The sequence below is a fragment of the Apis mellifera genome, linkage group LG1 (assembly GCF_003254395.2).
Source record: "Apis mellifera strain DH4 linkage group LG1, Amel_HAv3.1, whole genome shotgun sequence".
In the NCBI taxonomy this organism is placed as follows: Eukaryota; Metazoa; Arthropoda; class Insecta; order Hymenoptera; family Apidae; genus Apis; species Apis mellifera.
The window spans coordinates 4,805,428-4,817,491 of NC_037638.1; the positions used below are offsets into that span (position 1 = coordinate 4,805,428).

At 19.8% G+C, this 12,064-nt stretch overlaps 4 protein-coding genes across 6 annotated transcripts; 3 read left to right on the forward strand and 1 right to left on the reverse strand.

Annotated features, from left to right (window-relative positions):
* Positions 1-107: 107 nt before the first annotated feature.
* LOC551443 lies at positions 108-10,468 on the reverse strand. Of its 3 annotated transcripts, none has more exons than XM_016917799.2 (10): positions 10,351-10,468; positions 3,743-3,913; positions 3,348-3,603; positions 2,797-2,901; positions 2,499-2,683; positions 1,920-2,126; positions 1,655-1,783; positions 1,204-1,348; positions 949-1,126; positions 108-828 (listed from the first exon to the last, which is right to left on the reverse strand). In XM_016917799.2, the coding sequence occupies exons 2-10, from the start codon at positions 3,755-3,757 to the stop codon at positions 696-698; spliced, it is 1,353 nt and encodes a 450-aa protein (XP_016773288.1). In that variant the 5' UTR covers positions 3,758-3,913; positions 10,351-10,468; the 3' UTR covers positions 108-695. The 3 variants fall into 3 exon arrangements, with proteins under 3 accessions (XP_016773288.1, XP_006562582.1, XP_006562581.1); XM_006562519.3 differs by lacking the exon at positions 10,351-10,468 and adding an exon at positions 4,552-4,598; XM_006562518.3 differs by lacking the exon at positions 10,351-10,468 and adding an exon at positions 4,342-4,459.
* Positions 4,925-6,153, forward strand: LOC551411 (proteasome maturation protein). The gene is made up of 5 exons (XM_623804.6): positions 4,925-5,074; positions 5,307-5,404; positions 5,500-5,560; positions 5,623-5,798; positions 5,991-6,153. Exons 1-5 carry the CDS (start codon positions 5,072-5,074, stop codon positions 6,076-6,078), a joined length of 426 nt encoding a protein of 141 aa, XP_623807.3. The 5' UTR covers positions 4,925-5,071; the 3' UTR covers positions 6,079-6,153.
* LOC550789 (selenocysteine Se-methyltransferase) lies at positions 8,549-9,966 on the forward strand. The gene has a single exon (XM_623179.5). The coding sequence runs from the start codon at positions 8,853-8,855 to the stop codon at positions 9,813-9,815; it is 963 nt and encodes a 320-aa protein (XP_623182.1). The 5' UTR covers positions 8,549-8,852; the 3' UTR covers positions 9,816-9,966.
* Positions 10,373-11,825, forward strand: LOC725816 (homocysteine S-methyltransferase YbgG). Its single transcript, XM_003250068.4, has one exon. The coding sequence runs from the start codon at positions 10,744-10,746 to the stop codon at positions 11,704-11,706; it is 963 nt and encodes a 320-aa protein (XP_003250116.1). The 5' UTR covers positions 10,373-10,743; the 3' UTR covers positions 11,707-11,825.
* The last annotated feature ends 239 nt before the right edge of the window (positions 11,826-12,064 follow it).

Below are 12,064 nucleotides of genomic sequence, written 5' to 3' on the forward strand. Positions count from 1 at the left end.
AATAAATAAGTATTATAAATAAAAATTATAAATATTATTATAATAGCACATATTATAAATAACATATAAATCAAATTAAATATTTAATGAAGTGCCTTGATATTATGATAATTAAGAAAATTTATGAACTGATTAAATATATAAAAACGTACAAATATATGACAATATATATATATATAACGGCGATAGTAAAATAGAATGTAACAATGAATTTTAATTGGAATATTTTCAATCATGTACTTATTTATTAATCGTAAAAAGAAATTTTATTATTATTATAATAATTATTTTTAAAAAATTTATGCAAAAATATTTAATGTTCAATTATATTATATGGATTTATTATCAGTACTTAATACTCAATTCATTGTAAGCTTGATTGCAAAATTTCATTCGAATTTCGGAAAAATTTTGTATCTACTAAAACCAAAGAGAGAGAGAGAGAGAGAGAGAGAGAGAGAGAGAGAGAGAGAGAGAAATGTTTAATTTTAATGTAAGCTATTTTTATTTGGATGAGAAAACAAATTGATACAAAACATATGTGTATGTTGAATTAATTTAAATTGTCTAATCATAGGCTATATTTAGAATTTAAAAAAACTTGTATAATAAAGTTTTTATCTTTACAACATTTTTATTTTTCATTAGTGTAGAAAGTATAAATAACATTTTAATTTCATAAATATTTCCTAGAATTATATTTCTACGCCTATATCACTTACAATTCTAATCGCGTAAGGAACATCATGTATTGTTACATTATTACGAATACGACGACCTGTACGTTCGCCTATATCATCAACTAAAATTTTCTTATATTCTAACCATCTGAAATATTAAATTATAATTATTAAAGATGATTAGATGTTTTATGTATCTTAACAAATATCTTATAATTGAAATAATAAAAAAAAAAAGCAATATAAATAACAACAAGAAATAATATACCTTCGATTCGTTACAAAGTTTTGAAATAATTGCTCCTTCGTGGGAAATTTTGAATCCATAAATTGTTTGACGCGTTCCCAAATATTTGCACGATTATGAATTCTCAACCAATATCGTGGGACCAAGAAACATCTTACCGGTGTGTTAGCTACTATTCTTCGATTAACCATATTCTCTCCTAATTCATAATAAATATCATTTTATTTTTATTTTTAAAATAATATGAATTGACATATGAATTTAATAAAATATTACCTAATCCGAAACACGCACCCCTGCTAAACGTACAGATTTGCATAAATATTGTACGCACGTCAATCGGATAACGTTGTTGAGAAATAGACGAAGGTTCTCTCATTAACATTTCTGCTACATCCGTAATTTTATGCCATTGGTTTATCTATATATATATTTAAAGTTTTTTTTTTAAGTTATGATTTAGAGTTAAAATAGTTCTTAATTTTCTTAAAAAATAAAAAACATAAATAAGAAAAAACCATATTAAAATCGCAAAATATTTAAAAAAATCTATTTTAATGATATTAAATATTGTTTCGCTTCAATTTAATTATTTTCAATATTTTTTATATATCACATTAATGCAATTAAATTTCGTATTTACATCTATTTTTAATTTTTTTTTTCTATATTTTTTATCTTAAATAAAACAAAGTTATAACAATTATTTGTGAATGCTAATACTTACTACATCCAATAATGTTATAGTAATAATGCTTGCACGTTCATCAAGATCTCTTCTTCTGTTGGTTGGCTTCGAAGATAATAAAAGTTGAGCATAATCTACAAAATCTTCATCTACCTTCATGTCATTTTCCTTTAAAATAAAAAATATCATATATATCATATATAAAATAATTTTTAGTAGTTTAAATAAAAAAAAAAGATTATTGTATAAGAGCTTATAATTACGTATTACATTTAATACAGTTTATTATAATATAAAATCATACTTTAGTTTTCTGGTAATCCAATTCATCAATTTTTTCAATTATTTTTGACCATGATAAAGTTTTTGCCTTTTCGGGATCGTATATTTCATAATGAGTTCCATAAACAGAATGTTTTTCACGAACAATCATGTGTTCTATTAAACTACATTCGCCTTCTAATAAGAAATGAACATAATTCACCATTCCTTTACCATCACCTAATAAAACCTTAAATAATTATTTTGTAATTTTATTATACTTATTTTGATCTAATAAAAAGAATTTCAAGAAAAAATTAATTTAACTTTAATAAATTTTTTCTATTTAATTGCAAAATATATTTATGATTAAATTAATATTAATTACAACAATTAATATTAAAAATGAAACTTATTGTACAAAATATATAATAATGTAAATATATAATATTATAAAAATTCATTTGAGATGATATATTATAAATATATTAATATTTGATAATCATAGAGATATTTAAATATTTTTTTAATATTAATTTAATATGATTATATTTAAATATATATATATTGAATATTATTGAAATGATTGTAATTTATATATAAGTTATTATAAATTATATACCTCATCAATTTGATAATCTCTTATTTTACTAAGAATGCAACATTCTCGTATTGTTTTTTCATCCCAAGATTTAAAATAATTAAAATTAATTAACGCATCTCGTAATAAGTCCCATTCTTTTTGTAAAAAAGGTCGTATAATATCGTCAAATTCACTTTGAGGAACAAGTATTAAATCTACTGGAGCTACAAATAAAATTCATTAAATATCTATAATATTTAATAATATTTAAATAAAAAATTTCTAAATAATAAAATAGTTACATTTAAAATGAAAATAACAAAATAATTCTACATACTTAATGTAACTACTGTTGCTGATCTTGGTATTTCATATAACATCGCAACTTCACCAAATATATCACCAGAAGTTAAAATACCCATGTCAATTTCTTTCGTTTCGCCTAAGTGATAATAAATTTTTTAATACTCTTTTATAATATATATCTATATATAAATGCATGTTCCAGAATAAAAATTTATCCAGAATAATCTCATTTGTTTTTCAGAGATATTAAAAATATTTTAAATAAAAATTCAATGATTTTGAAGCGGATATAATATTTTTTCTTAGAAGAGAAGAAAAAATTCGGATGCTTAAAGATCATATAATGATTAACTTTTTAAATAGAATCATTTATTTTTAATATATAGGTAAATGTTATATATATTATTCTCTATAAAAATTATTAAATCATTTTTGAAAATACTATTATATTATTACCAAAAATTATTATTTTAGAGGATAAATATCTCCAAACAATATTTTGATGTATGATTCCAATGAAAATTTTATTATTCATACAATGAAATTAACAAATAATTTGTTAAAAAATATTGTTTTTTATACCTGTCCAACGATCAATAACTGTTTTCGTTACACTGACTTCTCCATTTATAATAAAATATTGATTTCGAGGTTTATGCCCTTGTCGTACAATTACGCGACCAGCTCTTAAATATTGATAATAGCATACTCCCGCTAAAACTTCTCTCAAACGTTCAGGATATTTTACAAATATGTGAAATTTTTTAAATAACTCATATACATATCTTCTATCCTCTTTCTCTCGATTTTCTGGTCTCGTTAACAAATAAGAACGATCCTTAAGTATAAATCACTTTTATTATTTAATAGATATTTATATTATAAAAAATCAATTAATAATAATTATACCAAATTTAAAAATAAATTTAAAAATATTAAACATCAATAATTAGAGAGATATTAAAAATTCTATATACCTGTAGTGTAAGCATTTTTTTTTCAAGTCTTCTCTGTTCTGCCCTTCGAATATTAATAGCGATATCATCGCTAACTTCTTCAATCACTGGTTCTTCAACCAACCATTCAATATATTCCAAGACAAGTCTTACAGCAGCTCGAAAAAGATAAATTCCTTTTAACCTATTGACCTATAATTATTGTTATTAAAAACGGATCATATTATTTAAAAACATAATTATAATTATGATAATAATTAAGTTATATTTTTGTATTTGCTTTTGTCATACATATACATAAAGTTAAAATATTTCATTTCCTTATTTCGATTTAGAATAGCAAAGCAATATTTTAATTTTTGCAATTAAATACTCTTTAGTTAAAATTTAATTAATTAAAATAAGATAATTTTCATGAATTCTAATTAAATTCCAGTTTCATAAATATAAATGATTAATCTTTATAATCACTAAGTAAGGAAGAGATACGAAGAGATACGAAATACATAAAGTATATCGTATTTATAATATCTATTTTTTTTTTTTTACTTTCTACAAAATAAAAAATAATTTACAGAATACGCTATAATAATATTAAAAATGATATACAATATATTTACTGGTCTTATAGTTATTGATCTTCTTCTTAATATTTCAAGAAATGATTCACGAAGAGAAATTCTTCTGCGTAATGTGTAATGTGTCATTTTTGATTTTTTTAATTAATTAATTGCAATATAAATACAATATAAATAAAATTACTTTGTAATTTTCTGAATAATAATAAGTAGTAACTAAGATCAATTATTTGAAATACATTAAATACATACAATATATGATTTGATGTCTTTTCTCTGCATTTCACTTTGTTATATCGATAAAGTTATATATGATAAATATAGTTATTTATGATAAATAGACAAATGAGATATAAAATATTTTTAAAAAATATTAATTATTGATAATTTTCGAAATTAAATTTAAAATAATAATAAAATTAATTTTATTATTTTTAATTTCTTATTTAAAATTAAATTAAAAGAAAGAAATTAAAAATTAATATGATATATTGTATGTAGCATATAAGCATAAAATTTATGAAAATCCATATAAAATCATAAAGTTAATCTATATAATAACTTAAACAATATCAGTAATATAGTTTATAAAATAGAAATTGAAATACAAATTCCATCTATATTATATATTATTAATGCCGTTATGACTGACTTGCATATGTGAAATGTCAAATGATATTTTAGTGATTTTATGAACGCAATATAAAGTCTGTGTATCTATATAACGTGACTTGCTTTTCATAAAAATTTGGATTTTATATAAATAATAATAATGGTAAAAACAAATATAAATTTTAATTGTTTTATATATATGTAATATTGAAAGAAATTAAGAATTTAAATTTTTATATTTTTATATTTATGAATAAATATTTTTAAATATAATATTAATTTTATGATAAAGTTATGTCAGAAAACACTATTTCTATTTACAACACTATTTCTTTTTAATTTAAAGAAAAAATATATAAAAACTCAAGTAATAATATTAAAATAATATATTTTAGAGTTTTGGGTTACCTTCACTTATACCAAAACCTGTTGTGAACGGTCAATTCAATATTCACGATGACAATTATGGTATACCTAATCCGATGATTTCAGGGTATGAATAAATTATTAAATAATTTTCTCAAGAATGAAAAATTTTCAATTATTAATATTAAATATGTTATTTAATTACTATGTATACTATGTTAGGTTATCAGCATCTAGACAGCATATAGGCTATGCACATCCATTAGAAATATCTGAGAAAAATGTAAGAAAATAAATATGTTGAAAATTATTTTTATCATTATATACATTATATTTATTTTTCAGTATGAAAAGAATCGTACTCATATAAATATGGTATTATTAAGAAATTCACAAGGATTACATGCTCCAATGCGTTTAGCAATGGAATTGAAAGCAACTGAAAAAATTGGGCGGTTGCCATTTCTTCCATCATCAAATATGATGAAAGATGTGTTACTTGGAAAAGATGAAGAAATAGGGTAAATTAAATTTTTTAAAGAATTTTTTGTTATTATTTAAATTGGATAATATATATTACATTAGATATATTACATAATATATATTTTGTGTTTTAGTTTATAATTTCTTATAATATATTAATTAATGAAATGAATTTATTGAATGAATGAATATTAATAATTTAGAATTTTAATAATTTTTTATATCTTTAGGTTTGAAGATATACTAAATATATCTGAATTTAGAGAACAAATGGGTCAACCACATGCTGTTATTGAAAAAAGTCTTGGAATATTGTAAATGCTTATTTTTATTTATAATATAAAATCTATAAATCATTACTTTGTATTATTGAATAAATTCAAGTAACAAATATTTAATTCTTATAATTAAATTATTTAATTTAAATAATTAGCATTAAATTTATTTAATTTATTTAAAAAATTATATATCTTTATATATCTGACTATATAAGATGATTTATTCTACTATTACATATTTTCTTAATTTCTTGAATTGCAACATGTAATTCATTATTCTTTGTATTTTGTAAACGTATTTAGATTGATGTAAAAATTATTTCTATTTTATTTTTTTGTACATGTATTGTGTATATATACATGTATTATTTTCTGTATATAAAAGAAATATGAAATTTTTCTTTATATTTGAAATAATATTATAAATTATATTTTATTTATAATTAAGTTATTATTTTTAATGTACTTACAAATTATTATAAATAGTTAATATGTGTTTTTTTTCTTTGTTAGATTTAAATTTAGAGTTTTTTTGTTTAAACTGTAATTCAGTAACATAAAATTCTTCTATTAATTTTTTTACTAAATCTGAATATTTAAATAATAGATTTTCTTTTCTAAAAATAAATATTTATTGTATAAAAATAATTATTAAATAATTATTTTTCACCAAGAATATCCAATTTATCTAAATATTAATAAAAACTTCTTTTATATTTGAAAAAATATATTTCTTGATATTTTTAACTAATGTAAATGGTCTCATAAATACAATGCAATATTTGGATAATATTCTACAATATTTCCAAAAAATCATTCAAATTGTTCAGGAATTGAAGCATTTATTTCTGAAATATTTAAAATCCCACTTGAATCTAATACAAAAAAAAAAAAATATAATTTAATATATGATTATTTTTTTTTTTGATAATTTAATAAAAATTAATTGTAATATTTCACCATTCATATATATATATATATATATAACATATGTAAACTTTATCCATATAAATATGTATATAATATATTAACGTTTAAAATATTATATAATTAAAAAATAAATATATAATTAAAATTATAATATATATTATATATAAAATAAATTTAATAAAAAATTTAATAATAAATATTTACCACTCGCGTAAATACGTTATTTTTTTTTAAGTTTAAATTTCTTTAACTTTATTAGAGAGGAGAATGCACAAAGTTCATAAGATTATCAACAATCAATTTTATAAATTTAAAATATATTATTCTTTAAAAAATTACAAATATATCAATGTATATAATTGTATAAATATTTATATTTAATATATATGTGTGTATGTATGTCTGTGTAAATAAATAATCATAATATAAATATAAATAATTTTTATTCAAAATATATAAAATAATTTTCAATATGTTATCAAAAAAAATATAACACTATTAATACTTAATTATGTTTCATTGAAATTCAATATTAAAATAAAATTATATATTACATAATAAATTAAATAATATTTAAAATTATTAATATAAATATTTTTATACTATATATATATATATATATATATATATATATATATACTTCGTTACATATTTTTAATATTTATATTATATGTTTATATATTTATTTATAATGTTAATTTGTTTATATTATATTATATTATTAAATAACAAAAATTTATCTAAATACATATATATATATATATATATATATATATAAATTAAAATTTAAAGTGTAATATTTTCAAAAGTTTATCATGTTTAATTAAATTAATTAATTTACTTATTATTATATTATTGTTGTTATTTAAAATATAAAAATCTAGATATTATTATATGTATAAAAATTTATTTAAAATAATATATGTTATGTATTTAAATACAATAATTTAAAATATTAAATAAAGTTTAAAATTATTCATATTATAGATTTATTATAAAATGAAAATTATAAAAAATTATTTAAAATTGAAAATTATAAAAAATTAGATAATAAAGTAATATAACGTAATATTTATTAAAATATTATTATTATTAAAATATAACGTAATTATTTTAATTATATATTAAATTATATTATATGTATTATATTAAATACATATAAAATTATATACAAATTAAATAGTTACATTAAATTTTTAATAGAAGCTATTGAATTTTTGAATTCATTCAATTTTAATAATTTGAGCATATATTTTTGTATAAATTCATATTTTACTAATATTTAAATAGTAGTAAGGAAGAAAAGGATAAACTGAAAACGAATAAAAAAAAAAAAAGAAATTAAAAGAAAGAAAAGTGAATAATAGAAATATAGATTTATTTTACTATTATTATCAATTTAAAATTAACCATATTGTGTTTAATTTCATATCTAAATGTTTTGTATTTTATTTTTTGTATTTTATACAAAATAACATGAATACGATACGATGAATATTTTTGTAAAAAAAAAAAATCAAAATTATATAAATTATATTTTTTTAAAATTAATTATGTTTAATAGAAGAATCTCGAATTGCAAACATAAATTAAATTATGTTATTGACTAATTCCAAAGCGGTTATCTGTCTGTTGAATGAAAATAGCGAATTGGTTATAAAAAATGGTTGATAAAAGATAAGAGAATTAAACCGTCAGTATAACTATGAATTCGATCATAAAATGTTTTTAATTTATTAAATATTATTAATATTAATATTAATTAATAATATTAAATTTTATTGAAATAATTATTAAAATATATTATATAAATATAATATTTGCTTATAATTTTTTAATAAAAAACCGCATAACCTTTATTTCGTTTCATGTAATAAAAAAAAAATGAATGTTAAGATTTTAGATGGTGGATTTGGTGCTCAATTATCAACTCATGTTAATGAAAAAGTCGATGGTGATCCTTTATGGACATCAAAATTTTTAGTAACAAATCCTAATGCAGTATATGCTACACATTTGGATTTTTTAAAAGCAGGTGCAGATATTATTGAAACAAATACATATCAAGCTTCAATTCCTAGCTTAATGAAACATTTGTCTATAAGCAAAGAAGAAAGTATAAAATTGTTACATAAAGCTGTTCATCTTGCTAAAACTGCAGTGAATGATTATACTAAAGAAGTTATAAATAATAATGATGTTGAGAATAAAAATCCTATGATTGTTGCCTCTTGTGGACCATATGGAGCTAGTTTACATGATGGTTCAGAATATAATGGAGCTTATGGCAAAATAACACCTCGTGAAAACATAATTCAATGGCATAAATCACGTATAGATGCTATTATAAATGCTGGTATAGATTTATTAGCATTAGAAACTATACCTTGTTATCAGGAAGCAGAAGCAATAATTGAAGTTCTAAGAGAATATCCAAATACTAAAGCATGGCTTTCATTTTCTTGTGAAAAAAATACACAAAAAATAGTAGATGGAAGCAATTTTCAAGAACTTTCTACACGTTGTTATAAAACATTACCAGGACAAATAGTTGCCATTGGTGTAAATTGTATTGCTCCAAAAGATGTAACTCCTTTATTGAAAAATATCAATATGGGATCAGGAAATGATTTTATTCCACTTATAGCATATCCTAATAGTGGTGAAATCTACTCACCAAATGAAGGATGGATAAAAAATGAAAGTTGTGCTCCACTTGAAAGTTTCATTCCTGAATGGTTAGAATTTGGAATACGATATCTTGGAGGATGTTGCAGAATGTATGCAGAGAATATAAAATCAATTAGAAAAGCAGTAAATAATTTCAAGAAATCAAAAGAACAATAATGGATTAATTTTTTTTTAAATAAAAATTTAATTATTTTTGCTTTTTAAAATTTTGTTAATTTTATTTTTAATTTTATATATATTGTTTTATATATTTTTTAACATATTTATAAATTAAATGCATATATATATATAAATTAATAAATTTTACAATAATTATTATTTTATTTATTTATAAAAAATAAATATTTTTTTCAATTAATATTTGTTCGAAAAAAAAATATTTAAAAATATTTAAATTTTATAGATATTCTAATTACATATATCTTGTTATGCCTTCTTTTGTTATTTTATTTTTGTTATGAATTATTTATTAGTCTAATTCATTTGATATTGTATTTTAATGATAAAAAAAATCTAAATTTATCGCTATAAAAAGCGTTTATAACTTCAGTCTTCAAATTTGTATAAGAAAAGACATCAATTGACATTGATTAATGCTTATCAGACCAATACAAGATAATATTACATTTAAAAATGTTGTATATACATGTAATATATATATCACAAATACATGATTTATCATAATACGTACAATACACGTGACTAAATCTGATCTTCCTAGTATAAAAGCTCTTCACGACGTAAGAACTGTTAGCATAATAACATTTGAAATTTTGTTCACGTTTTTATAATATTTATCTCACAGATTCATAATGGACTTTGGAATAGATATATTTTGTGAAGTCAATTATAGAAATTGTTGCCTCAGACGTTGTAAACACATTTAAGCGGCCAAGACGTGCGCGAAATTATAAATAAAAATTTAGTTTTTCCAATGTGAAAGACGCACCATTATTAAAAAAAATTATTTACAATTTAAAATGATTAAAAAATAAAAATAATTATATATTTTTATATATGTGTGTATAGCGATATTTTTGATATTAAAAATATTTAATAATTGCGATAATTTTAATAGAAAATCATGCAAGAAGTGATGGTATTAGATGGTGGATTTTCTACACAATTAGCAACTCATGTTGATGATACAATAGATGGTGATCCATTATGGACAGCACGTTTCCTTGTTACAAATCCTAATGCAATTATTTCTACACATTTGGATTTTTTGAAAGCTGGAGCAGATATAATTTTAACAAACACTTATCAAGCATCTATTGATGGCTTCTCAAAATATATGAACATTACAGAAGAAGAAAGTCTTGATATCTTTTCTAAAGCTGTAGATTATGCTAAAGAAGCTGTGAATTTGTATAAAAAAGACATAGAAAATAAAGGAAATGTTATAAATGCAAATCCATTGATTGCTGGATCAATTGGACCATATGGAGCTTGTTTACATGATGCTTCAGAATATAGTGGCAAATATTGTTCAAATGTAACAGAAGAATTTCTTATAAATTGGCATAGACCACGTATTCAAAAATTAATAGATAATGGTGTTCATATATTAGCTATAGAAACAATTCCATGTAAACAAGAAGCAGAAGCATTGATTAAATTATTAAAAGAATTTCCAAATAGTAAAGCTTGGTTATCTTTTTCATGTTGCAATGATGGAAAAAGTATAGCAGATGGAACTAATTTTCAACAAATTGCAATGCAATGTTATAGAGAAGCTTTACCAAAACAAATTTTAGCAATTGGAGTCAATTGTACTGCACCACAAAATGTAACTAAATTATTGAAAGGAATTAATGAAAATAATAAACAAGAATTTGTACCATTAGTAGTATATCCCAATAGTGGTGAAAAATATACAATAGAAAATGGTTGGACAATAAAAGATGAAGAAGAATGTTCTTTACATGAATTTATATATGAGTGGCTTACTTTAGGTGTTCGGTATATAGGTGGATGCTGTAGAACAAATGCCACTGATATAAAGAAAATACGATCAGAGGTAGAGAAATGGAAAAGAAATTAAATGCTTAAATTGTAATATTATATGTTGTAAATGTGTAATATGTAAATAATCATACATAATGCAAAATAAAAATAAATCAAAAATTCAAATATTAAAATATTTTTAAACTTGATGCTAATAAAAAATATTTTTTTTCTTTTAACTCTTTTGAATTATATTTGTACATAAATATTAAAAGAAATTTATTTTATTATTAAAATATAAAAATATGAGTATAAATAAGAAGTATATTTTTCTTACATAATCCTTTTTTTAACAAATATATCAAATAAATAATTATAGTAAAAAATATAATAAATATATAATTATATAAAAAGAAATTATAAAAAAATCTATTAAAAATTATATTTCATTATTA